This window comes from Callospermophilus lateralis, unplaced genomic scaffold (genome assembly GCF_048772815.1).
Source record: "Callospermophilus lateralis isolate mCalLat2 unplaced genomic scaffold, mCalLat2.hap1 Scaffold_98, whole genome shotgun sequence".
NCBI classification, from domain to species: domain Eukaryota; kingdom Metazoa; phylum Chordata; class Mammalia; order Rodentia; family Sciuridae; genus Callospermophilus; species Callospermophilus lateralis.
Window position 1 is genome coordinate 3,042,165 of NW_027517992.1, and position 27,767 is coordinate 3,069,931.

The 27,767-nt window shown below is 37.3% G+C and overlaps 1 protein-coding gene and 1 non-coding gene across 2 annotated transcripts in view; one reads left to right on the forward strand and one right to left on the reverse strand.

Annotated features, from left to right (window-relative positions):
- The first annotated feature begins 375 nt into the window (after window positions 1–375).
- Window positions 376–27,767, forward strand: part of LOC143386178 (transport and Golgi organization protein 1 homolog) — a 40,332-nt gene continuing 12,940 nt past the window's right edge. The window contains exons 1-15 of the mRNA XM_076841446.1: window positions 376–508; window positions 3,311–3,444; window positions 6,316–6,402; window positions 8,256–11,055; window positions 12,639–12,845; window positions 15,091–15,239; window positions 21,085–21,216; window positions 23,432–23,453; window positions 24,364–24,452; window positions 24,693–24,770; window positions 24,857–24,967; window positions 26,184–26,255; window positions 26,453–26,557; window positions 27,199–27,321; window positions 27,503–27,611. Of these exons, the coding sequence (XP_076697561.1) occupies window positions 376–508; window positions 3,311–3,444; window positions 6,316–6,402; window positions 8,256–11,055; window positions 12,639–12,845; window positions 15,091–15,239; window positions 21,085–21,216; window positions 23,432–23,453; window positions 24,364–24,452; window positions 24,693–24,770; window positions 24,857–24,967; window positions 26,184–26,255; window positions 26,453–26,557; window positions 27,199–27,321; window positions 27,503–27,611 (4,351 nt within the window). The remainder of the gene's footprint in view (window positions 509–3,310; window positions 3,445–6,315; window positions 6,403–8,255; window positions 11,056–12,638; window positions 12,846–15,090; window positions 15,240–21,084; window positions 21,217–23,431; window positions 23,454–24,363; window positions 24,453–24,692; window positions 24,771–24,856; window positions 24,968–26,183; window positions 26,256–26,452; window positions 26,558–27,198; window positions 27,322–27,502; window positions 27,612–27,767) is intronic.
- LOC143386190 (U6 spliceosomal RNA) lies at window positions 18,258–18,364 on the reverse strand. The gene has a single exon (XR_013089547.1). It is a non-coding gene; the product is annotated as a U6 spliceosomal RNA (small nuclear RNA).

Sequence of the window (27,767 nt, forward strand, 5' to 3'; positions counted from 1 at the left end):
CAGTTGGCGGAGTGGCGGGGGATGGGTGGGTGACAAATGGAATCACGCAGAGGGTGGCTTCTGAGGGCACAGAAGCAAAGGCAGGTGATTGGACGAGAAAGAGAGTCCCTAGTTGCCATGGCAGCGACTAGAGGAGAAGGTCTTCAGTTGAGGAGAAGGTCTCCACTAGAGAAGGACGGGGAGCTCTGGCTCCGTGCGTTCCCCAGTAGAGCCAGTGCATCGACCCCCATATATCCCTGCTGACGTGTCAACCGGGAAAGGCTGAGGCCTTCCCGGGCACCGCCCCTCCGCGCCTCGCTACCCACCCGCCCCCTGAGCCCCGACGCCGCAGCAGCCTACTCCACAGCGTCACCGGCTCCCCGATGTGACCACAACATGGCTGCAGCACCGGGGCTGCTCTTCTGGCTGTTCGTGCTCTGTCCCACCTGGCGAGTGCTGGGCCAACTGGACCCGAGCACCGGCCAGCGCTTCTGGAAGCACAAATTCTGTGCAGACGACGAATGCAGCAGTGAGTGCGCAGGCGGGCGGGCGGCCCGGGGTCTCCGCGGTGGCTCTTCGGGGCTGCATGGGGCTCCGATCCCCCCCAGTCCCCAGCCCCGCAGGCTGGGCTAGGGGGTCGCAGGACGATCGGTGGGGCGCAGGAGTGACAAGAGCCTCGGGACCCTGAGTGTGTCCCCTCCGACTCTGCCGGCACCCCGGCCAGCCTGCTCGGGTTGCGGGGGCTTCGACTCCCACTTGTTGCCAGCGTTTTATTTTTCTCTACTGATTGAGGCGGTTTGGGAAACAGGATTCCCCAGGGACAGCTCTCAGTTTATTGCTTTCCAGGATTCGCCTAGGATCTCAGTGGGAGACGGGGTTGCGCGCCACGCGCCTGGGGCTCCCCACGCTGTAGCAGAGCACTTTTCTGCCCCCGCCACAGGGACCTGGGCCGGTGCAGTATCAGGGCAGATGCTCTCCAGGGCTCGGTGGCCCTAATCCCAGCGGCAGGTTGATGGTGGGGCTCCTTGGGAAAGGCTCACTGGCCCCTTTGTCCTTTTGCTGCACTGGGGATTGGGCTGGTTTTGCCTTTTAACAGGGACTAGAGTTTAGGCTTGGGAAGAGCACTGAGTCCAGGCATGCATTGTGTTCCGAGGTCTCGGCCCCGACTCTGCTTCAATCCTGTCATTTCTGTGCATAGAAGCCTCCCTTCATATTTGAGGTAGGGTAGCAGGTGGGCCAGTAATCTTTTGCTTTTGAAAGAGGCCAAGGATCTGCACTGGCCACCTGGGAACTGCAGCCTTTTCTGTGCGCAGGAAGCGGACAGAATTGCTTCCCAGTCCTGGATTGGAGGTGGGCGGTGGGGAGGATGTAGCCATTCAGATTCAGATGAAGAGGTTTGTTGCAATAACAATAATAAATACTCCAAGATTTTTATAAGCCAATTCAGTTTTAGACTCAGTCGCTAGTGTTGTTGGAACCTCTTTCCTCTATATATTTACTGGCCCAGAATACTTCTTATGGCCTCCCGCTTGGTTTCTAGTAACCTTGTAACTTGATGACCGTGTTGTCCATAAATTGTAAGCAGTACATATTTTAAAATATTCATGCTAAAAAGGCCAAGAAGTTTACCATTGAGCTCTTTATGCCTAAATTGGTGTTACCAAAAACAAATTTTATAATTTGAATTGTTTGTTCCACTCCAATAAAGAAAAAAGATGTCTCCAATATATGTTAAGCAGTTCTTAGAGGTAACCCTAAGGCTGGAGTAAATAAACACTCAGAAAAGCAAAGCAGCTGCCATGATATTTCCTTTCAGTTTTGGGTGAACAAAATCAGGCTTCCAGCATGGTAGAATGTTTGCTATTCTTGGCTATCAAGCGCTATCCTACGTGGGCTACCTGGACAATCTCATCACTGATGCTTCCTCGGTACTAAGACATGGTGTTGGTAAGGTTCAGTGGGGTAACATAACTTGAGAAATGGCCTGTGTCCAAACAGATGTGACCAAACACAACAGGTGGGTCTGTGTTGTGTTGTAGGAAGTAGTGAGGTGTGTATGTCAGGTGTCCTTGTGTGCCTTCCAAATAAGTGCTCCAAAAAAAAAAAATAATTAAATAGGTGCTCCATAGTATGCATTATGTTGTCACCTAATATATTACTGATTTGTAAATCCTCTATGACCTAAGGGGGAACAAGAGAAACATTGCCATTTCCACTTGTGATGAGAATTCCCCACCTTAAAGTGTCTCTCACCTTCAAGTTGGCCTCTTAATTATATATGAATTAGGATGCTGACAGTTTTGAAAATAGTCCTATTTTAGCTTCAAAATAACAAGTTACCCTCTCCAAATCTGTGTTTGTTCCTCAGACATATATTTTTATAAAACACACATTCTTGTGTATTTTACTGCTAATTGGCCTTTAGAAAAAGTGTTATTTCCATTTCTTCTTTGTACATACATCTATTGTCCATTTCATCTTAAATCAGAAACTGTGTATTTGGTCAACCAAAAGAAAAATGTTGCTTCTACCAGTTTCTAGATCAATTGTGATTCTAGTCCTGCATTTTAAGCATGAAGGTATTGCCTGACCTTTTCTCATGGTTAAACTTGTTCCTTGTCAGACAGGATACCCACTTTTGATTTTGTTTATTAAAAAAAAATACGAATGAGGATGTTTTGAAACAATCTTAATGTTGGATATAGTCAACAATATTTGCTCAGAGAAAATACATTTCCTGGTAATTTACCCAGATCCTGAACACAGAGACAGCAACTCTGCTGCAAATGAAATTGACAGTGTTTATGGCTGCATGGTAGCACTTGCAGCCACTTAAAGGTAATATCTTTTAGCGGTTAGTTCAAGTTAATTAACCCCTTGGGGGTTCCTGGATATTCTTCCCCCTTCCCTCCCTATTACCTCTGCATGAAGCCATACTTAAGCCTGTCCGTGTCTACACTTGGATTTACATATTTGCAAAATGAAGCTTTTTATGATTATGAATCAGAAAAAAATTGAGGCCTGCAAGAACGAAGAGTTTCACTGAAACCAGCCATGATTGGTGGTAGCCACATTGCTTTTTATTTCTCAGCACAGAGAAAAATAGAGAAGCTTCCTTTTCCCTTGTCTAATTGCAGGGAATATTGTATTTTATAGCAATAAAATCTTGAAGAATTTTAGATACTTTGAGCAGGTGAATTAAAAGTGATTCCAGTACTGGAAAAACTTGATTTTTGTTCATAGTGGGATTCATATTTCCTGATGGGTCAATGTGGATTGTGAAAAATCAAATTCTAATGTTTGTTTTTCTTTTTTCAATGTTCATATACAGTGTTAATGTACCGAGGTGAAGCTCTTGAAGATTTCAGAGGCCCAGATTGTCGTTTTGTGAATTTTAAAAAAGGTGACCCTGTATATGTCTACTATAAACTGGCAGAGGTATCACCAGAACTTTGGGCCAGAAGTGTAAGTAAAAGTTTGACAGGTGTTATATTCTTACTTTTGATGGGTTTTTCAGCAGTGTAGATTTAAATGACTGATTTCTTGGGGTCTTTGTAGAGTTAACCTAACCTCTCTGCCAGGCCTTGTGCTCCTAACATGCCTTAGGCCTGGCACAGCATAGAAAGTCAGTAGACTTTCTGAAACAGAACTGAACTGGTTGTGGTTGCTACCCCTCACATCAAGTTCCAGAAGGCTCTACACATCATAAAGGTTGTCATGGTGAAAACCTGACAATTCTTAGCTTTGTTGCTTCAAAAAGGAAGGATTCAAGGACATTAGAGTTAATCCTGTAAATTAAGTCTGAGATAGTAACTCAGGCATGCATATTTAAAGTTGATTTTTTGTGTATTTTACCTAATCATTTGTGCTGTTTTTACTCTAAAAAAGCAGAATATTATGTTCATTATGTGCTTTTTTTTTTCTTTTTTGCAACTTCTGGGTCATCCATTTCCTGCTTTTCCTATAATCTATGCCTGAAGGTTCCCCCAGGGGTTCTACTTCTAGCCAGTTGTATGGATCTTCTGATGAAAGACATGACATTGTTTATATCATGCTTTGATATTTTAAATGCGGAGATTCACTAGGAGTGACCTCATTGAGAGACTTATGAGTATTGTCCTTTTCATTTAAATGTGATATGTGGATTGTTTACTTAAAATAGTAGCAAGGGTCTTTGATGACTGTAGGAATGTTCCAGAGACATTCCGGGTTGCATCCCTGAAAGTTCTCACCCTAAATAAAATACCACACAGCAGAAAATAAGAGTAATCCCTATGGGAAAACTAGTTTCATTTTGTTGCCATTTCTGATTCTTAGGGAATGATCTTGAAACTTGGTGCCTTTAGGTACAAACTTTATATTTAGACAGAGTCCCAGTTGCAGTACTCCATATAAAGAACCATCTATTGTTTCTTTCAAGTATACCAAATAGGATTCGTAATCTTTAAACTTGGAACTGTTTTTCCATGTACCTAAGTGGCATTTTTCATACAGTAGTCGTCTTTCTCCCCTTCTTTGAACTTTTGGATAAATGGGCTTGATTTACATTTTCTCCTGTCACATTGTAGCCTGTTAACTATGTTCATCCCTAGGACTCTTGCCATTCTGGGTGGCAGCACTCATCCTGTCTTCCTGAGGAGCCCTGCTTTCAGCACCTGACCAGAAAGGATCTTTGCCGACTGATGAGTGTTTGGGTGGCACTTTCTTTGCATTGCTCCTGTGGCATTCATTTGTCTTCTTTGCCTTCAGTCAGGTTGTGTTTTATCTTAGCTCCCTATAAAGTGAAAAACTCCATTAGGAAAGGACCCCTGTCTAATCCATCTTCCTTTTGAATATTTCCTTTCAGGGCAGTGGCACTTAAGTACATTTGTTCTGATAGTAGCTTATGCAGAATTTGTTCTCTTGTGGCAGTTCTTTGCTCCCCACCCACAAATCAAATCAGCAGCACCTCGGCAGGGATGATGTATGGATGAAAAATTAGGTATAAAAATTATTTCCAGTCATGAGCCTCCATGATTCTGCATCATTTTTTTTCATATCACAAGAAATGGGATACCACCCAGTGTGTAATTATGGAGCTTTATATAATCTATGGTCTCAATTGACACAGAATAAGAAGAGATAAATGTGTTTCCTTTCTCCATACATCTCTGGTTTTTTTTCCTTTTCCAAATTTAACCTTAATAGAATTTTCATCAGAAGGGAAAAGTGTATTTCCCCTCAGACTCGCCTCTCATGTCATGAATGTTATACTTAGGAAATTAAAAACTCTTTAGTTTTCAAAATGATTCTCCTTTTGAGTTTTTAGTTTTCATTCTGCAATGTTGTTGATTTTCTAGATTCTCAGACTTTATCTGCCAGTGATGAAGCTTTTAATTGCTCCGTCTTGTCTTATCTAATCTTCATGGCAGTATTCTACCACTAATACTGGCTCTCAGATGGTTTCTAGATATAACAAGAACATTCATGAATGGGGATATTTTAGAGTTAGTGATAAGATGCCTTTTTTAATTTTCTTTTTTGGGCGTTTGATTTGCCTATCAGTTTCCTTTAATTATTGGCAAGAATCTTCTGTTCCTTTTAGTCAGTAGTTAGTAATAAGAGTGTCTTTCTCAAGGGGAACTTTATATACCTTTTGTACACTTTATGTAACTTCATATAATTTAGCTGTTGGTGCTGAAAATAAATGGGGTTCTTTTCTGCAGAGGATTTATTTTGGGTGAAACTGAAGCTTGATATGTGGTTTAGTATGCATTATATTGAATATTATTTTCTCGCCAAGTACTTGTAAAAGTAGATTTGGAAAAAGCTAGGAAAACATATACTATCAATACATTTGCTATAGTGGTAATACATTTTAGAGATTTTGTATTGTTTTTACTTATTAATTTTTATGACTGTTGTGTATTGGTTAAGAAAGACATAAATATTGGTTTATGAGCAATGCTACAAAATGTACAGGTAAATTCTTGCTAGAGGTTATTTGGAATTGCATTTATAACCAGCTTTGATTTATATAGTTTTAACCATATAATATACAATAATCTCCTATGCAGATCTTTTATTTACTTCAGAAGTCTTAACTTTATATGATCTGTGTTGAGAATTAAGCTAAATGTAAAAAAGAAAACTTCAGTGGTTGCAAATGTTGTTTTAACAGTTCTGTACTTAATTTTTATTTGGAATAATAATCTCAGTGTAATTGTTATAGAACTTTCTTTCTTGGTTATACCATATACCTATCTATTATGTGTATATTTCCTGCCACTTCTGAGAATCTCTTATTTATATTCCTTGTACAGAATTTATTTTATATTTGTCTCCTTTGCACTATAGGTTGGCCATATTTTTCGATATTTTCCAAAAGATTTCATCAAGGTAGTTCGTGAATATACTAAAGAAGAGCTACAAATTTCAACAGTTGTAAGTTATGGATTTCTTTTTTGTTCTCAATTGTAAACTGGCTTATAAATCCACCCATTATATTCAGTTAACTGCTTCTGAAAGTTTTATAATGTGTTTATAACATTTGTGTATCAGATTTTCATTTGAAATCAGACTACCTATAAAAAAAGTTTGAAAGGCATTCAAGGGTGATTATATTATAATCTGAGAGTTTTCTAATATATTGAAACAGATATTCTTATAGAAGGCTGTTTACTCAACTATAGGGCTTTTCTCTTCTGTTTTATATGTGAAAAATAAATAATATAATATATTTGTACTTGGCTATTAAATTTAAGAGGTAAATAATTTCATTTTACAGGCAAAAGGAGGTATTCCAACTTGAAAACTACTCATTGGATAGTTATTAGACATTTTAAGTATATTTAGGTTAAATTAATAAACTCTAACTTTTATACTAGGCTAGAAATACGTACTTACAAAGGTTTTCTTATTCTTAGTCATATATGGGATCGTAGTCATGTTATAGATTTGGAAAAGGGGACCTGAGCGTTTCAGGTGATGTTCAGTCTCAGATCTTTTAAGGCCCCAACTGCTTCCTTTATACAGCATTCCTGTATTGTGCTCTGACTTAAATTGATTTTGTGACTGAAAGTATTTCGTGTTCTAGAATTCTCACTTCAGCTGATTATTTTCTAGAGTTTTAAATTGTGTAGTAATTGATGCCCACCAACATTGAAACATCTTTGGGCAGCTCTTTGTAGTGGCTGTAGAATATGCAAGCTGCTAGGCTAGGATAGTTCTTAGATTAGATGGGGTGAATGGATAAAACCATCCTGTTTGTTGTTGCTGTTCCTAAAATTTCTTCATAATCTCAGGGGCCATAAAATCACTTCTGTTGCTTGTTGGATTTCATTGTTGGTAAAGAGAGTTAGTTCTTGGGATTTAAGCTGTGACAGCAGTTCACTGATTACAGAGAACTCATTTGTTTTGAACTCTGCCTTTTCATTATGTTTCCCATTACATGCATCCCTCATGGCTTAGAAATGCATGTGATGGGGAGAGGAAATCAATCATCCCTACTACATTGAACTGCCTCCCCCACCCCCAGAACCCCCACAGAATATTATGAAGATTTAATTAGGAGATGGAAATTTTTAAAAAAAATTCCATTCATACTATGGCTCCATTTATATGTCAATTTGCTTACTAGTGGCAAGAAGGAAGACTAAATAAATATATAGATAGTCCTGAGAGAGGTCTTAGTGACTGTGAAACCCTGATGAAGAGGAAGGTGTATAACTTGTTGAATCTTGTTTTCAGTTTGTTCTTGTGGTAATAATAATGTGAGGAGCCTCCTTAATATCATTCTTTATTCCATCAAATGTACTTGTATCTCAGTAAGATACTTTAAAACTGATTCATCTTTCTCAATGCTGCAGGATCTTCCAGCTTCTCCTGAGCAAATGATTAAGAATTAAATTCCTGAAACATAGGTGTAGATTTTAGAGCTGGAGGATCCTACAAGTGATACCTTGCCTTTCCCTACTTATGCTCAGAGCAAATTGAGAGAGACCCAAGAGTCAGGCTGTTGGAGACCAAATTGTCACCATTTTTACTCATTATGCTTTTTAAAGAATATGACCCATGTTAAAAAAAGAAAGAAAGAAAGAATAGACTTTCTAACACTGTAGTCTAGAAAAAGATAGATTTACTCAGCCATAGAAGGAGTTAGCCAATGGGGGTTGGAGGAGGGTAATCTGGTTGACCCCAAAGATTCTTTAGAACCAATCCTGAATTTGGGAGCATGGATGAGTTTGCTTTTGTGACACTTTGTTATTGACACACTAATGTTTTCCTTTTCCTTACAGGAGACAGATTTTGTCTGTTTTGATGGTGGAAGACATGATTTTGATAATTATAGTGTAGAAGAACTTCTAGGATTTTTGGAATTGTATGATTCTGCAGATGAAGATTCTGAGAAAGCTATAGAAAAAGTGGAACAATTTCCTGAAGTCTCCCAGGATGTTGAACCTGAACCTAAACCAGTAGTAGCAAACTCAGAGCAAATTGAAAGTGCATTCTCAGAAAACACTATGGATCTTGAGGAACAATTTCTGGCTCAGAAGAACCATCCTCATGCAGATAGTCAAACAGATAATGCTCAAGGTGAACAAACTTCATTTGAACCCTTTGAAGAAATACTACAAGATGAATTGAAAGTGCAAGAAAGTGAAAACAACAAAACCAGCAACAGTTCTCAGGTCTCAAACGAACAGAAGACTAATGCTTATACACTTTTGAAAAAAGAAATGACATTAGACTTGAAAACCAAATTTGGCTATACTGCTGATGCACTTGTGTCTGATTATGAGACGACCAGACTGGTGACTTCATTAGACGAAGATTTTGATGATGAGGAATTGGATGCTGATTATTATGCATTTGATAAGGAAGAAGAGGAGAATGAGGAAATCTTTGGGGAGCTCCCATTACTAACCTTTATAAGTGAAGAAGGCATGAAATTCTCAGTGGAGTTTGGAGTGAAGAAATATTCAATAGGTGAAGAGCAAAATTCAAATGAAGAAGATAAGGTTGAGGTAACTCTGCCCCCAGGCATCAAGGATGATAAAAATATACTGACAACCTTGGAGGATACTTTATATATTGGCACAGGTGGTGATGAGAAAACAGATATGATGGATTTGTGGAATTCTTATTCAGAAGAAGAAAAAGAAGATGAGGAAGCTTTAGTTCCAGACAGAAAACAGAAGAAACCACAAGCAGCAACAGATTATATTTATCCTGAAAGTGCAAAATATGGTCTTTTTGTGGAAACCTCTAAGACAGATAATGATGAAGAGCCAAAAGTGGACATCGAACTTCATATTAAAGGAAAAGAGACAGATGTTCAGGAGCCTAAGAAGCACCTGATGCAAGATGTTTCAGAATTAGAGGATGAGAAGATAGAAGGGATGATTGCATATACTTCTCCCCAAAGCAATAAGCTCAGCTCATTGCCAGCTGTTGAAAAGGGCAAGGACACATTAAAATCAGCCTTTGAAAACAACGAGAATGACCTAAAAGAAGCAGTTATCCATATCTCAAAAGAAGTGAATGAAGAACTCTCTTCACCTGGAGAGAAGATTTTGGAAGATAGCTTAGAGAATAAATCTCTACATAAAGCTGTAGGGAGTCTGATGACCCAAGAACAGAGTAAACCACCAGAATCCTTGGGCATTGCAACATTCCTGGGAGATAATCAAAATGATGCATCCAAAGATGGAATGGAGGAGCCAGGTTCAGTAAGTACACCAACCCTGCACATAGACTCAGTGGAGCATCAACCTCAGGAAATTAAAGAGGGACTAGTTCTGAAAACTGAAAATCAATCTGGATTCTCCTCTCCAGATGGAATTGGTTTGTTAAGAGAACCGGAAGAAGAGGTCCCCAGTCCCGGAAAAAATCTTTCTTGGCAACAAGAAAGAGATGTGATTGTTACAGTTAGTCATGTAAATGAGAAGATAGGGCTTTTCAAGGACGAGGGTAAAGAGCAGTCCTCGGCTGAAGAATTGATTCAGCATAAGGCAACACAGGGGACACAGGAAATTAAAAAAACAGAGCAAACTGACGAGGTAGAAGTACCGGGTCTCCATACCAAAAGGCCAGCAGCAGTAGAGGAGGATTATTATCCCCCTGAAGAGCTACTGGAGGATGAAAATGCTGTAAGTGCAAAACAGTCAAAAGAAAAACATTCTGGGATTCAGAATGTTAACCAGCATGTTCTTGAGAAAGCAATTTTAGAGACTATCAATCCTGATCTAGAAACCAAAGAAAACAAACAAGAAACGAGTATAATTTGGGAGATTTTTAAGAAAAGTGAAACCACAGCCAAAAGGGTAGACATGATGGACAAGGAACGAGGTGATATGGAAATGGGAAAGGAGGAAAGTCCTCTGGCAGATGAGGAAGCCCAGGGACTCTTTGATGGAAGTGATGAGGAAAACACTCAGACTTCAGGGATAAGTGAAGTATTTCAGGATAAAGATTCTGACGATCTTGAAAAAGACAACCCTAAGGAACATCTGAACACTTCAGGGTCTACAGAAAAGGCTACTGGAAAAGAAATCTCAAAAGAGGACCTTGAGGACATAGGGCATATCACAGACACAGAAAGCCAGGGTCCTGCTTCTGCAGGCCTTGAAGATGATATACTTCCACAGAGTCCACATATAGCCCTAAAGCCAGAGCTTTGCGATCAGGAGGAAAACTTGCCCATAATCCGCAGCTTCTTTACAGAACAAAAGTCCTTGCAACGCTTCCTGAAGTACTTTGATGGCCAAGAACTGGAAGCCATGTTGCAGGAAATGTCATTAAAGCTGAAGTCGGCACAGCAGGAGAGCCTGCCCTATAATGTGGAAAAAGTTCTAGATAAGGTCTTCCGTGCCTCTGAGTCACACATTTTGAGCATAGCAGAGCAAATGCTTGATAATCGTGTGAATGATATTAGAGACATAGGAATAAAGGAAAGTAACATATTTGAAGAGGCTGCCGTGCTGGATGATATCCAATACTTGATCTATTTTGTGAGGTACAAGCACTCCACAGTGGAGGAGACTGCTTCATTGATAACAGCGCCGCCTCTAGAGGAAATCTGGGCTAAAGCTGAAGGTAAATAACTGCCTGCGGCTTGAGCTGGAGAAAAGGAGTTGTTCCATCCAGGTGTTTTGTGTATTATTGTAAAGTTCTGTTCAGTTTCCATGTGCCTAAAGGAGAAAGAAGGCTGACTCAGGAGCCCCATATGTTCCTTTATTCATTCTTTGGGGCTAGAGCATGAAAGGACATTGCTTATTCTTTTTTTCCTTTAGGACAGTTGGGATTGGTTAGCATGTTCAAAGAGAAATTTTATAAAAAGCTAAAGAGAAAGATATAAATGAGAAACTAATGCACAAAAGTAGACCTGTTAACAGTACAGATTTTATGTTAAAATTATAAAAGGGCTTTATTAAACATAATTTCTTAATCATAAAATATCTGTACTAGATCATGTGGGTGTGGAGTGACTAGCATAACTTTTTTTTTTTTTATAATTTAATCTCTTTTTATGTGGTGCTGAGGATCGAACCCAGTGCCTCACCTGCACTAGGCAAGTGCTCTGTCACTCAACCCTAGCCCTAGAATAACTTTTAATGGATAGCTTGCCTGAATTCCCCTCCCCAGCATTTATTTTTTGTGGATACCATGCTATTTCCAGTCTCTTGGGGGAGAGGTCACTTATTCTGGTTTTACTCCACTGGGTTCTAAGGTCCTTGCATGCATATTAATCAAGGATGGAACCAGGATGACAAGCCTTATAATGTAGTGCTTGACACATAGAAGCCTTTCAATTAAATATTCGACAAACTGACAATGAGCCAATATCCTGATGAAAGCTTTCTGTTTCCTGGTTTCATATTTGATCATCTCTATCTATTGTTTTTCAAAATGAAATATTTCAACTGAGAGTATATGATAACAATTTCAGAAGGACATAAAGCCATTGGAAAAATTTACTTCCCAAGAATGCTATTTTTACCTGATAATTTGGGGAAGAAAACAGTTGTACATTTAATCAAAGCAGATATATTTTGGATAAGAATGCAAAGTACAAGTGAATGTTCAGGGTAGAATATGAAGCTGTAAAGAGATAATCTTTGCTCTGGATCCTATTGGTCTATGTCCTGAGCTCAGGAAGGAGATAGGTTCACCATTTGGCTCCTAGGTTACTTTGAACATATTTGAAAGGCACATTAGCAAGCTAGACTTATGGAATTCCCTTCTCTATACTGGCTCGGTGAGACCAGCACACTTGTAAATGAAAGAGTTCTTGTTATTTCTGAGCAGAATAGACATTTCACATTTTTGTTCTGGACCAGAATTCTCTTCTGCACATTTATTCATGTGGCTATATGTTGGTTTGCCAAGGGAAGGTAAGTTATTGAAGCCTCTATCATAAATGTATTTGTTTATAAAATACTTTGGATTAAAGGCTTCTTTATAAATTTGACTGTATAGTTTAGTCATCCTTTAAATGGGATGAAAACAATTAACCCTCCCATATCCTTGCCCAGTTGTTCTCATGGGCGCATGCCAGGACATGGAGGGCAGTGTTGAGGTTTCTGGAGCTTTGTGCTGAGGGGGAGTGCTGATCATTGGGCTTAAGTGGGGGTAGATAGTGTCATACAGCTGGCTCAATGCATTCTTCTCCCCTGTAGAGATGCAGCCACCCCATGAAGATGATTTTCCTAAAGAGAACACAAATAATCTTAATAGAAATCTTCATGAAGAGCCTCGCCTCCTGAGTCATCATTTAAATATGATGAACCATCCTGAAGAGCCCAGCCTCTTGAGTCAACCTGTGACTGAGGAAATGGGTGTCTTAGAAGTGTCTCAGATCCCAAATACTGAGAAAGTAGACCCAGGTAAAGCTTGTCAATTTTTCTCTACAAAGTAGAGGCATTATCATAATGAAGGCTTTCAAGGATATTTGTTGCCAAAGGTACAAAATAGAGCAGAGAGTGATCTAGGTACATGTGAGTTCAAAAAAAAAATCTCTTAAGTGAGAGAAAATAAAGAATAAAGATGACTAGAAATCAAAAATAGGCCAGAGACTGTAACTCACCTAAAAGCAAATGTTTAGCTATGACTAGCTTGTGTAAACCATTTACAACTAAAATATTATTCTTCAAAGGCCTTATGCTCTAAAACTAATTTTCAACCAGACCAACAGCACCAGAAACTCTGGGGGTGGGACCCACATTCTGTGTTTAGCAGGCCTTCCAGGAAAGTCTGGCCTGGTACAAGTTAGCTTGAGAATCACTGTTCATAGTCTCATAAATTCTGTGTTTTTTTCCTTTTCTTCTAAATGGAATGTAATATAGCTCAAGTCCTGTTTTGACTTGCTTCCTGGACATGGTAATTAAACTTTTTCAAATGCAGTCAATCGTCCAGATCTTTATACTATATACTTACAGGAAACAGTACAGAACTGCAATCCATTTTAGACTGACACTTATGAATACTTCATCATAGCGCACAGTATCCAGTGGGAGATGAGAAACAATTTTTTTAAAAAAATCCCCAATAATGGCATCAACAGCATTCTACTTTTGTGTTGCTCACTCTCATTTTATCAGTAAATTAGATGATGACTAATTGTTTTATTTTATCCATCCAGTATGGTGCTATGAAGCCATAATTACTGTATTTTGTATTTTTAAAGGTTCTGGTCTGTAAGCATAGCTATAGCATTATCCTGCACCAGTGCAGGGCTTAGCAGCACTGATCCTGACCCCCCCACATCTGCACACAGAGTGTAGGAGAACTCATAGCAGGGGGGGATTCAGTTAATTTGAGAAGGAATAACATATCAGTTCTCCCATTTTCCAGAAGACATTGCATCCATATATGAACACTACTGACTTATGAACTGTGTTTAACTCCATAAGGTTCTGAAAATGAATAACGCATCATTAAGATTTGTTATTTTCATGCTCCAAAACTTTCAAGATTAGGGAAAACTTGGCTTACAAAATTAAGCATGAATTATTTCCCTGGCCTTTTAGGTTCCACCACAAAATGATGTCAATCACCTTTATAGGTAAAATCTTCCCAAATGTCATTTAATGTGTCTCAGGTGCTGAGATGCTGAGCCAATGGGCAGACTTCACCAGCAGTCAAATTCATAGACCAATAGTGAATGGAGGGCCTGGGGTTGTAGCTCAGTAGTAGAGTGCTTGTCTAACATGTGAGGCACTGGGTTTGATTCTCAGCACTGCATACAAATAAATAAAATAAAGGTCCATCAAAAACTAAAAAAAAAATTTAAAAAGTAGGCAAAAGCTTAAAAAAATAGTGGTGAATGGAATCGGCGGACACAACATCTTTTTTTTTTTTTTTGTATGTGGTGCTGAGGATCGAACCCTGGCCGCACGGCCAGACGAGCGCATTACCGCTTGAGCCACATCCCCAGCCCAACTGGTCCAACTTCTTAATAACTGCATGTTGGACTCCTAGCTGTTTAATCAAACATACTCCAGGCTCATGTAACTCATACTGAAATTCCACCCCTACAAGCTCTCAGGTCTAACTGGAATTCTACCTCATTCACAGAGCCTCAAGGCAGGTCTGTACCCAATTCTCTTTAGTCTCTCTTGGTATTACTGTGTTCTTTTTAAATAGCTGTCATCTGTCCACTCAATAAATAGTTGTTGAGTATCTCTGCCAGGTGCCAGATGCTGTGTTAAGCCTTGGCTCATTCCACCTGTAAATCTGCAAACGAAGACTCCCTCTCTTTCAGCTTTCCTAAAATTTTTAACACAAAGTTTCACCAGCACTAAATCCATGTTTGTTGAATGTGACCCTGTCTATATATCTCTGGTTTTAAAAATTTTCCTTTAGTAAATACTGTTCTGGTAGCAGTTGTATGGCCATGGAAGTAGTGGAGAGTAGACTGGAGATTGTTCATTTTATAATTGAAGGGTCTGACAGCTCTAATTAGGATTTTGAAGTTTTTTTCTCTGTGTTAATTGTCTTTAGGAGAGCCACATATTCCAGGCACTGTGACTCATATATTTAGTGAAACACTCGATGAATATTGAAACTGAAGAGAGACAATTCTTATTCTATAGCATAAAATAAAATAGCCATTTCCCCTTTCAATTTTAGAGCTACTTATAACAGAAGGTACTCCTGTTGATGATGCTGATACAGAAGAAAAACTAAAGGAGATAAAGGTGGAAGAGCCACCAGATGCCACCCTTTTGGACAACATGCTTTCCTTGTTATATTCATACTTGCTTTATTTCACTAAGATGGTAAGTTTGACATAGTTTCTTCAGTTAGAATGTTGATTATTTATTAGTTTTTAAGTGGCTTCTGGTCATGAAGTGAAGAACTTAAAATGTCTTTATGAAAAAGATTCCTGACCCTTTGAGTAGATAGCTCCTAAAACAAAAGCCATAGGGGTGTGACTTAATGGCTACTTAGTTTAGCATATGAGGAAGATTTGCTGTCTACCAAGGCTGGACATTTGTACACCTGTAAAAACTTGGTTCTTCCCCTCAGAACCTTTCGTTCTTGAAACACAGTAAGATAATGGCAGAAACAGAGGTATTTATTTGATGGTAGAACATTATTGTCCATAAATGCATTTATTATGGTTGGAAGGGTGATCAATAAGGTCAGAAAGTAGTTGAGATGTGTTTGAAGCACAGGCAAAGGGCAAACAGGAGTGTGACATGTGGTTTGTTGTTGATTAGTCAGGCTGGGGTGGAGGATGGTGGGGGAAGCTGGCAGTCAGAAGAAATGTGTTCAGAGAAATGGAAACATGAAGAAAAGGATATTTGGGGAGGCCAGGAGAAGGTGAATAGTTGGTGTTGTATAAAGTGTGAAGTTGGAGGGGAATGGTCTGTTGGAGAGGCCAGCAAATCTTAAAGGAAGTCATGAGCCAAAGTAGCATTAGACCATTAATATTGGGGATCCTTAGAAAGTTTTAAGAATGAAAGGAATTAGGTTAGATCTGTTTCTTAGAAAGAGTCACTTAAGGCTGACCTTTCTAAAGAAAATCAGGATCCAAACAAGACATTTAATCTGCCTAGAAGCTTATCTAAGCATTTTAGGACTTACCTCCCCCTCATGGTATTTGTTGATGTTGGACTTTTAGAGTTTAATTATAGGAATGAGAAAGCTTTTAGAGCTTGGAGGTGAAGATGGTCCTAGGGCCATTGTGACAGTAATCCTTCTCAACTGAAGTTGTTCCCTGTAGGTTGTGTTATTTCAAGACTTGTGTAAGAAAAGTGATGTTGTTGTTTTCCTTGTAAAATGTATAGATTTTGTAGCCAGGTAGATCTGGTTTCAAATCCCAAGGTTATCATTTAGAAGTTTGGGCAAATAACTAAACTTTTGAATATCAGATTCCCCATCTGAAAAATGTAGATAATGCTTACTCCAATCATAAGAATTAAATGATTTGACAAGGTAAAGTGTCTGGTGAGGTGTCTGGCATTTTGTAGGGTTTTACCCCCACACACCCCCTAATTCTCATGTAGGCAGTCAGAGGTGGTATAAAGACAATGAATACCTGGGGAGGAAAGACCACCAGGGTGGAAAAGATGTGATGGGGAGAAATGAATCATTTTTCAGTTGGCTCCATGTTTGTTCATGGTGGTGGCAGCCACCTGGGTAAGGAGTATGTACAAGCCAGGCAGTTAGAATAATGATATTTCCAGTGATTAAAGCCCAGTCTTCCACAGTCATAATTTGATTATCAGAATGAATCAACATCACTTGGAAAGTTTACAGCCTCACGATATGGGAAGGATTTCTTTATTCATATTTTTAGGTATGCACAGAGCCCTCCTCTAGGTCTAGGTCAGGGTACACGAATGTGGTGCAGGTATGCTCAGTGATTTTGCAGTGATAGGTAAGACATTGACGTGAGTGGCAAAGAAGAGGCACAATGTTATGAGACTGATTTGAAAGGAGCCTTCAAAAAGGCATTTTGATGTCCCAGTATGTACAGGACATTGTGCGAGGACTAAAAGAGTCTAACAGGTGTAAGGCATGATTGTGATTTTTGAAAGTCTTAAGAAAAGGACTTAACAAATATATGCAAAAATTATGAACAAGTCAATGTAAAATCTTAAACAAGTTGTATGATATCTGATAGGACTGGAGAGTAATAGGCTCTGATGTGTTTGGGAGATGTGCACCAATCAGATTCATTGATCAATGGAATCTTAGTAGAATCTTAGTGTTAGAAGAAACCTTGGAAGGCTGTTAGTCTAGTTTCTCACTCATTGGTGTAATTTTCTTTACTGTGGCCCTGACGAGTAGTTATGAGGCCTCTACACCAGTATTTCCTAGCATGAGTCACTCTCTTACAAGGCTATATGTTCTTCTGTTGTCTAGTTCATCCTTGTATTGACTCCAAATTTTCCTCCACATGATTTCCTCTATAAAATTGAATTCTTTTCTACATAGAAATCCTTTAAATATTTGAAGTTATATCTTAATTTAAAAATTATTTTTAGTATTTTTATCATGGAAACTTTCAAATAAGAGCAGAGAGAATAGTAGGGGACTATAGGCAACCATAACATACTGTACATTTCAGAATACTAGAAGAAAAGATTGTGAAAGTTTTACCATAAATGATGTTTGAGGAGGTAGATATATTTAACCTGATTTAAACTTTACATAGTGTATACATGCATCAAAATGTCATGTTACCTACTTCAATAATTATAACGTTTATTTCTATGTACTAATTAAAAAATAAATGTAATTAGAAAAGCTTTAAAGAAAAGCGTAGAGAATAGTATAATGAACCCACGGGCCATCACCCAACTTAACAGTAATTCCTTGATAGCCAATATCAGTGAGTTTTTTTTAAATTTGTTCTAATTGGTTATACATGATAGCAGAATGCATTTTGATTCATTGTACATAAATGGAACAAAACTTTTTCTAGTTGTACACAACACGTGTAGTAGTCCTACATGTACCTCGGGTAATGAGGTTCATCTCATTCCACCATCTTTCCTATCCCTATGCCCTCTCGCCTGTCCTACCTCCCCTTTGCCCAATCACAGTTCCTCCATTCTTTCCATGCCCCTTGCCACCCACCTCACCCCCATTATGGGTCAGCATCCACTTTCAGAGAGAACATACAGCTTTTGGTTTTTGGGATTGGCTTACTTCCCTTAGCCTGATATTCCCATTCACCCGCAGATGCCATAATTTTTTTCTCTTTTAATGCTATAAGTAACATTTCATTTTGTATATGTACCACAGTTTCTTTATCCATTCATCTGTTGAAGGGTTGTTTCCACAAAACTATGGAATGCTTCACAAATGTGGGTGTCATCCTTGCTCAGGGACCATGCTAATTTTTTCTGTATTGTCCTAATTTTAGTATATGTGCTGCCAAAGCAATCACACTCTGAGTTTTAACAAATGTAGATACCCATGTAAAAACTACCATAATTAAGATATAGAACAGTTTTTTCACTAGAAAAGTGGTTTCCTTGGGATCCTTCCCAGTGAGTTCCTTCACCACCTGTTCCAGGCAACCACTGATAACTTTTTTTTTTTTAAACTATAGATTCATTTTTCCTACAGTACTATTTCATATATATGCCCCTATAAGTGGACTCATATCTAGGAGTGCAATTGCCTCCTACGTTTAATGTATGTTTTTATCTTATGTGATACTGTCAAGCCATGCTAATAAATGACCACAATCATTTTATACTTCCACCAGCAATTTAGGAGACTTCCACTTGACTTCATCTTCACTAGCACTTGGGCCATTCTAGTGGGTATGTCTTTGTGAGTTTATTTCCTGATAATTAATGATATTGAGTGAACTTTTTTTTTGAGATAGGGTCTCACTAACTTGCTTAGGCTCTTGATAAGTTGCCAGCCTCAAACTTGGGATCCTCCTACCTCAACCTTCTGAGCTGCTGGGATTACAGACATGTGCCATCATGCCTGGATCAAATACTTCTTCATGAGCTTGTTGACCATACTGTTTTTGTATGTCAACTCTCTCTGGCTAGCTGGAATCCAGACTTCTCCCAGCTCAGTGCCAACTGTGGGATTGGTTAGCTTATAGTTGTTCTTGGCCCTCGCAGGTACTGCTTAGAATGTAGCCCCAAACTCAAGACCACCTCCATGCAAATTTCTGGAACTCTCTTTCTTTGTGGCTCCCATCTTTCTGGTAGTTTTCTCTACATGTTTTTGGCTGCTTAATCTCCTGGAACTCTGGTCTCTTTCTCCTCAGTGAGACTGTTAGGCCCCATTTGGGTTCCCCTTCCCAAACTGAGGTCTAGAGGGTGCCTCAAGGTAGAATGCTCACCTATTTGTTCTCCTTCTCTTAGGGGTGACAGTTGCATGTCCCTTGTGGCTTTCTATCTGAAAAATAGCTCTTTAAAAATATATTTTGACTGTGCATGGTGGCACATGCCTTAATATCCTAGTGGCTCAGGAAGCTGAGAGAGAATCATGAGTTCAAAGCCAGCCTTAGCAAAAGTGAGGTTCTAAGTAACTCAGTGAGACCCTGTCTCTAAATAAAATACAAAATGGGGCTGAGACTGGGGATGTGGCTCAGTGATCAAGTGCTCCTGAGTTCAATCCCTGGTACCAAATATATATATATATATATTCCAACTTTTTGGTTGCTTTCAGTGGGAGAACAAGTCTCATATAAGTTAATTGATTTCTCCTTTTGTTGTAACTTTTTGCAATAATTGAAAAAAATATGTTTGTGGGACTTCTAGGATATATTGTAGTTTGGATGAATAAATGACATCCCCCTGGTACAACAATTTAACCTGTTTTCTCTATTGCCTTTTTTTTTTTTTTTGGTGGTGCTGGGATTGAACCTCGGGCTCCATGCATTCTAGGCAAGTGCAGAGCTAACAACCTCAGCTTCTCTCTGTTGCTTTATATTTCTTGGAAATTCATAGTCAGGTTTAGGTTCAATTCTTTTTCTTATGAAAACTTAATAGGAAATATTGCATTGACATATGCATATCCTCTCCTTTGATGTTGACTACTAGTCAACAGTGACGTTGGTGAGATTTGCTAATATATTATAGGTTGCAAAATAGCAATGGTCTGAGTTGCTGGATTTTTCTTTCTTCATTTAAAGGATGGGATGCCTACACAAATAAAAATTTGATTATTCTTTTTTTTGGGGGGGTGGTATTGGGAATTAAACTCAGGGGCATTTGGCTAGTGAGCCATATCCCCAGCCCTATTTTGTATTTTATTTATATACAGTGTTTCACTGAGTTGCTTAGCAATTCCCTTTTGCTGAGGCTGACTTTGAACTTGCTATCCTCCCTCCTCAGCCTCCCTAGCTACTGGGATTACAAGTGTGTGCCACGGCGCCTGGCTATGATTGATTATTCTTTACACAGTTATTTGGATTGTATAGTTAAGGCAGGAGATAAATATTTGATTCCTTTTCTTTATTTAAACACTTTTCAGAATAGTAAGGTATTCTTCTAGCTTATCAAATGATACCCAAAGGGGCTTGAAATCTTTTTATTGTTTCATTGTTTTTATTTGTTGCCATAAAATTAATTAGTTCTTTCATATATTTAAGTTTTTGTCTTAAATAAATTTTTTAAATTATAAAAACCAGGTTATCTAAAAGAAAAGAATGATCCAGAGGGATTCTAGCCAGGTGTTAGACAATGTGATGATATAGGGCCTGTTACAAACTGGAAAATTTAAAGTATGCTCAATTTAAAGTATTTAGATTCAGGCTGGGGTTGTGGTTCAGTGGTAGAGCGCTTGCCTAGCATGCATGAGGCACAGGGTTAGGGTTAGGGTTAGGGTTAGGGTTAGATGGTTAGGGTTAGGGATTCGATCCTTAGCACCATATAAAAACAAAATAATGTGTCCACCTGAAACTAAAGATACATAAATAAATTTTTTAAAAAAGTATTTAGATTCATTATACTTGAAAACACTGCAAGTGAACAAAAAATATGAGACTGTCAGTATCCTTTCTCTTGAAGAAACTATTGGAAAATATTGAGGAGGTGGATTTCTGACGAGGAGGTTGGTTTAGAATTGCCATGATTCTTTGTGACTGTTTTGTTATAAATTTAAGGTTTCCCATTTCTTCTAATTTGTCTGTTTCAGCTGTTTACTATATTGCCTGATGAGTATCAACCTGGGCCTGATTTTTATGGACTACCATGGGAGCCTGTAGTTTTCACTGTTTTCTTTGGATTGGTATCCTTTGTCATTTTCTTTTGGAGAACTGTTCTTGTTGTGAGTAAATTAACTTACTTATACCTTAGCACATAAGCACAAGGATTATTTTATATAGTCACTGCCCCCCCTTTTTTCCTTTTCAGTTGCTAAAACACAAATTAGTGGTTTAAGTCAAACTAACCTTATAAAATAATTTAGTGTGGGTGCAGTTGGTAGAACTGGTAATTCTTAAAGCCATCCTGACCAGTAGTTTCATATGTATCAGAAGTCTTAAAAGTGGGATAAAAGATGGGATAGGTTAGATATCCTTTTATGTAGCATATATGTCTAGTAGTCTATATTAAAGAAATAACTATGCTTTGAAGATTTTGGTAATGTTTTTCAGTGGAACAGTGTATTAGATTGAAGACTTAACACAACATAATTCATTTAGGGGATATTGTATGTTCGCTTAATGGAATAGTAGGCAGATTTATCTATTTCAAAGCTTTGAGGTACAGAAAATGCTCACAATTAAATGTGAAGTGGAAAAAAAAGCAGAAACTAAGATTTAAATGTTGATGAACTGTATGTTAATATAAACACATATAAACAGGGGGAAATGCTACAAAGAAATACAGTAAAATGAGAAAAAGGAGATAAGATGATTTTTCCAGTCTTTTATATATATTTTTCCCAGATTTTATGATTTGATCATATGTTCGGAAAATACCTTTTTATTTGGAAGTATAGATTATGTGTTATCCAAAAATCCATTAAATGTTTTGTTCATTAAGTCTTTTTTTTCTGAGCAGAATTAGTCTATCTCTGTGTATGTGTGTACATATATGTATAAGCGTATATATATAAGCTTATACATACATATGTTTGTACTGTAGGTCATTCTGTTTCATAGTTATTTAACATAATTGGAAGAAAATTATTTTAGGTAAATGGACTTTGCATATGAAAAGCCTAACAGTTAAAGAGGCCAAAAGCATTGGATACAAATCTTTTCAAATCTGAGTGTTCTTTTTCTGATTTCTTAATTATATCAGACATATCATTGTTAAGATAAGTTTCCTCTCCTTGTACAATTGAGTGTAAAATCTCTTAAAAAGCATTCCCTTCTTAAATAGAAGAATCGTTTGCCTGGATTCCTGTGAGGAATTTTCACAGTTCAATCTCATTGAACTTTTTCTCAGCTAAAAGGAAAAAGGAAATAGAAGGATAAAGAGAAGGGAAAAACATGAAAACGCTTTATATTTCTCTCTTGTTTCTTTCATTTCAAGAACCCCAGTACCTGTTTCTCTTTTCACTAGGTTATGTGGGATCTGGTTCCTAGCTGTTGCTCCTCAGTTTCAGCATTTGACTTTGGAGCTTTAGTCTCTTCCTTAGATGACTGCTTTTATGCTACTTCCCATTTTCTTCTGTTGTCATTTTGAGTAAAAGGTTAGCAAGGCTATGACATTAAAGAAATGCCATTTCTTTCTGTGTTGGAGTTTTCTGAATGCAATTTCCTATTACAAAGATCCCATGGATGATCCATGGACACATCTGAGTATCCCATCACCATTTATAACATTTGAAAGGACAAGTATATGCTAAGTTACAAAGAAATTTAGTGATGTTTTTAAAAAAATTTCTGCTTAGGTTTTATTATCAGGCAGTTTATTGCTGTCTTTAGGAAATTATTGTTTTTGTCCTTTCCAGAATATGTTAATTGTCATTTCTCTTGTTGCTTGTGCATTTTCTTCTAGCAGTCTTCCCTTTCAGATTTCTTGCTATATATTTAGTGGTTTGTAGAAATAAGATGATGTAGCCTATTAGTTTCTAAATTCAGCCAATAGCCAAATTTAAATTGGAGTTCTAAGATGTTTTCTGGTGAGTGAAAGTGGCATATCTTAGTACAAAGATTATGCCTTAATATCGTTTCCTCAGATTCCTTTTGAATAGTCATTGTTTCTAGACTTTATCCTGGTTATTTAGAATTCTCAAGTAAATGATTTTGAGTACACACACACACACACACACATACACACACACATCTTTACTGTGAAATAAGGTACATATCTTAGTGTTTTTATGTCAGAGCCTATTTATGAAATATAACTACCAATTAAATTTAAAATGCTTGTTAACTTTTACTTATTTTTAATCCTATAAATTTATTATTCTGAACCAGAATGTTATTAAATTCTCACTTGGTTATGATTCTGACTGTTGTTTTAGGAATGCTGTTTCTATTGAGCAGATGTTTGACATCAAATTTAATCTTTTTTATCTCTTCTAGGTAAAAGATAGCGTATATCAAGGTAAATTTTTAGGTTTCTTAAACTTGTATTGTATTGGTGTTTGATGTGTGTTTTATGTATGTTACAAGTAGATACAGTGACTTTTAATGTCTATTACTTTTTTACCTCCTGAAAATTTTACTATTCCTAGGTTGCTAGCATGGATAACTGAGTAGATGATGATGGTTCCAACTCTGAGATAGGAGATAAAGAGGAGGAACAAATTGTGGATAGGGAGATGATAAGTTTTAATTTGGGGCAGATTAACTTTGAATGTTGATGTAATGCAGATGTATTACATTTGAAGAGTATTTCTATGCTAATGTTTTAATCATGCATTAAGTAATTGAGTAGATAATTTAAAGAATGGTAATGTGAATCAGTATGCTTTCGTTTCCGTTTTTCTTTGCAAAGAATTAAATGATTCCATTTTCTGAAAAGAAAGTGTTTTGAGAAGGGAGGAATATCAAGCTACAACACTTTACTGTATTTCCCATCTGTGAAATAAGCTTAAATTGAAATATCATTTTGGATGGGAGGGGTACCTGGGATTGAACTCTGGGGCACTCTACTGAGCCACATCCCCAACCCCCTATATTTAGAGACCAAGTCTCACTTAGTTGCTTAGTGTCTCGCTCTTGCTGAGGCTGGCTTTGAACTTGGTATCCTTCTAGCTCAGCCTCCTGAGCCACTGGGATTACAGGTGTGCACCACCGTGCCCAGCAAAATATCATTGTTCTTATATTTTTCTTAAATTTTAATAATTTTATACTCTTATTGCTAATAAGCATAGATTGCTTTTTAAAAGCATAATAGTTATGCTAAGAAGTATTTCCTCATAGTACCATATAGCATGTCTTTGCTTTTAGTAGATTGAGTAATTGAATTTCATTTAGTGATTGTAATAATCTTGTGTATTTCCCCCTTTTAGTCACTGAACAGCAAATTGCCCAAAAGATAATCAATTTCATGAAAGAAGATGAACAACTGATACAGAAATTTTCAAAGTATGAAGAGAAGGTATAATTATTTTTTTGTTTCTTTCTCCCTTGGTTCTAGCTTGAATCATTTCTACCTGTTTTAATTTAAAAATCATATTTTAAAATTTTTATTTCATTATTTCCTACAAATCATCCAAATTCTAAGCAGTCATATGTATTAAGTACTGCTTTCTTCTGGAAAGGGTCACTTGTCTGGAAGTAACTTGTATAGTAGCACTATAATTTGTGTATCTTAATTCTGAGTGCTTTATTTACATAGATGAAGGAATCAGAGAAACAGATCCAAGAAACCATGAAACAAAATATGATTCTTTCTGGTGAAGCAACTAAATATAAGGTAAAAATCCCTTCTTTGGGGGGAATTACATTCTAAACTCAAAAGTAAATGTAATGAGTGAGTAATCTTGACACCTTTTTTCCCAGGATAAAATAAAGCTTCTTGAAAAAGCTAAAGAATTTCTGGATGAGAGAGCTAAAAGTCTTCATGTTATGTTAGAATCTGAAAGAGAACAGAATGCTAAGAATCATGACTTGGTAAGAGTTTTGCTGCTAAGTGTTGCTTTAATTTGGCTTTTGAAATATTTTGTAAAATTGGTTAAGTTGAAATTAGTCCAGCTGTTAACTAAAGTAAGATTAGGAGTCAAGGAAGTTGAACCCACATCTGTGCCCATTTTGTGGAACTTTTAAGTACTGATACAACAAATTATTTTTATGGGCCTAGGAAATATTTTTATTCTGAACCTTGGATAATTTTCATATTGCTTTGCTCTGCTCTTGGAAACATGCAGATCAACTAAAAACTATTGTCCAATTGAACAGTATTTGTTTACTTTTTACTTGAAAAAGTAATGAATTAATCAATTTTCTGTACTTAAAAAAATTTTACTTACATATTTCATTTTCAATTCCTATAAGTTTCTGTAATTACATAAAAGTTGCAAAAGATAGTAGGGAGTGTGCTCTGAAATATCCTACCCCCAAGTAAGCTTGATCACCTAGCTGAGGTAGTATTTATCAGATTTCTTCACTGTAAAAATTCTTTCCAATCCTTTTCATATTATATTCTTTGGAAGTTACCATGCATAGCCCACAGTTAAAGTATGAAGAGTTACGAGCTCAGGATGCAGCTCATGGTAGAGCACTTGCCTAGCATGCATGAGGCCCAGGATTCAATCCCAGGCATTGCAAACAAAGATTGGGGAGTTATGTCCACTTCCTTAAGGAGCGAATATCTTTATAAATTTTTGGGAATTCTTCTGTATGTGAGATTAGTCTATTCTCCCTTAAATTTTATCATTTTTTACTTCAGATAAGAAAATTTTAAAAATTATCTTGGGAAGTTTTTTTCTCTATCACTAGAAAAAAATTACCAATTTGAACTGGTTTATTTGAAACAGTAATTAATTAATTTTCTATGCTTTAAAACATTTTATTATTGCATTATGATTTTCTATACTTTGACCTTTTTTTCTGGTTATCTCATAAACAGTAAGGTTGTGGATGCCATGAAATATTTATGACTTCATTTTCCCTCATCTCTTTCAGTTCTTGATTTTTTGCTTAGTCCAAAGCTGGATCCCCTGCATTTACCTGAAATGTAATGGGATGGCTTGACAAATATTTTGTTGTGTTTATCTTTTTTAGTATATATATGTGTGTGTACACACACACACACACACACACACACACACATATCACTATTTCTACTGAAATCCTAATGTATATTTTGTGTTCTGTTTTCACCTGGCAGATAATGGAAAATAAGAAATCTATAGAGAAGCTTGAAGATGTCATTTCAGTGAATACTTCTGAATTTTCAGAGGTAAAGCTGCCAACTCTTGCTAATGGGATAGTTGGCATAATGGGATATTAATAGTACATCTTAGTTTTGTTGCGGACCAAAAATTTGAAGTGTGCTAAAATGTGCAAAAAATGAGAACTATATGATGTCTGGTTTGGGAAAGTATAACTTTGTTTTTTCTTTGGAATTAATTCACTAACTCTAGTGTTTTGCATTAGCTTCAAATTGTCTTTAATGAAGCTAAGCTTCGTGAAGAGAAGGTGAAGTTGGAATGCTGTCAGCTTCAGAAAGAAAATGCCATACTTAAGAAGACGAAAGAGCAGGTAAAGAAAATTTGATGTCATACATAATGTAAACTAGAGAAGTGAATATCATTATCTTGTATCTTTCTTGGATCTGTTTCTGAGGTAAGGAATATTCATGTAGGACCTTTTCTAGATATGCAAAGTTTAAACATGCTCCCTAAATTGAGTGCATATATATGTTCTCCATCTGTTTTGGATTTTTGGATTATTGCTTTTCTTATCAAATGTCAATCAGTTATTTACTTGCATAGCCTCAATGAAACTTTTTAAACCAGAAAATTAAGTATTTTATGATCCTCTTTTGAGTAGTTACTGATTCACTGGCCAAGGGAAGATTACATAATAAGGAATCTAAATTTAGGAGACAGTCATATGTGCCCAGCCATTCCTGCTGGAGGTAAATTATTTGAATTGGCAGCAATTTTCTGGGGAATGCAATAAACAGGGTCAACTTCCTGAGAGCTCTGATGTTCTTACTGCAGCTGTGAGAGTTGGGGCCACTCCGCCCTCTTCCTTAACCAAGGTCTCAACCCCCTCGATTGAGGCAGGCCACCGAGGAGTATGGTTCTCTATTTCTTTGTCTAAGTCTTGTAGTCCTGATGTATCCAGTGCAAAACCCCTCCCTAACCCACAGGAATTCATGTGTTTTGACTTTTCAGTTGCAGCAGGAAGTCAAAGACTGGAGTACATCACATGCTGAACTCAGTGAACAAATCAAATCATTTGAGAAGTCCCAGAAAGATTTACTTGTAGCTCTTAATCACAAAGATGATACTATTAATGTAAGTTTATACTCCAAATACATGTTTCTTTTTATTTATTTATTTATTTATTTATTTATTTATTTTTTATTCAAAACATTACAAAGATTTCAGAATCACATTACATGTTTCCTCTCATGAATTCTCCTGAAATCTTCTGAATTAAAATCGAGAGTCTTCCAACCTTTTGCTTCTTTTCTAGGTTTTGACTAATTATATTACACAGTTGAATCGGTTACGATGTGAATCTGAATCTGAGGATCAAAATAGAGAAGATGAGTCAGATGAATTAACCAACGGAGAGGTAGCAGGTAAGATCAGTCTCAGGGAGGTTGAATCCTTTTTTTGCTTTCCTGTCTTTAATTAAGCATTTATACAGATGCCACTTTTCAGCTGGCTGATTTTCTTCTTAAGCTTCAGGGTTGTAGACACATATCACTAGATCTATAGATATGTCTGTTGCATTG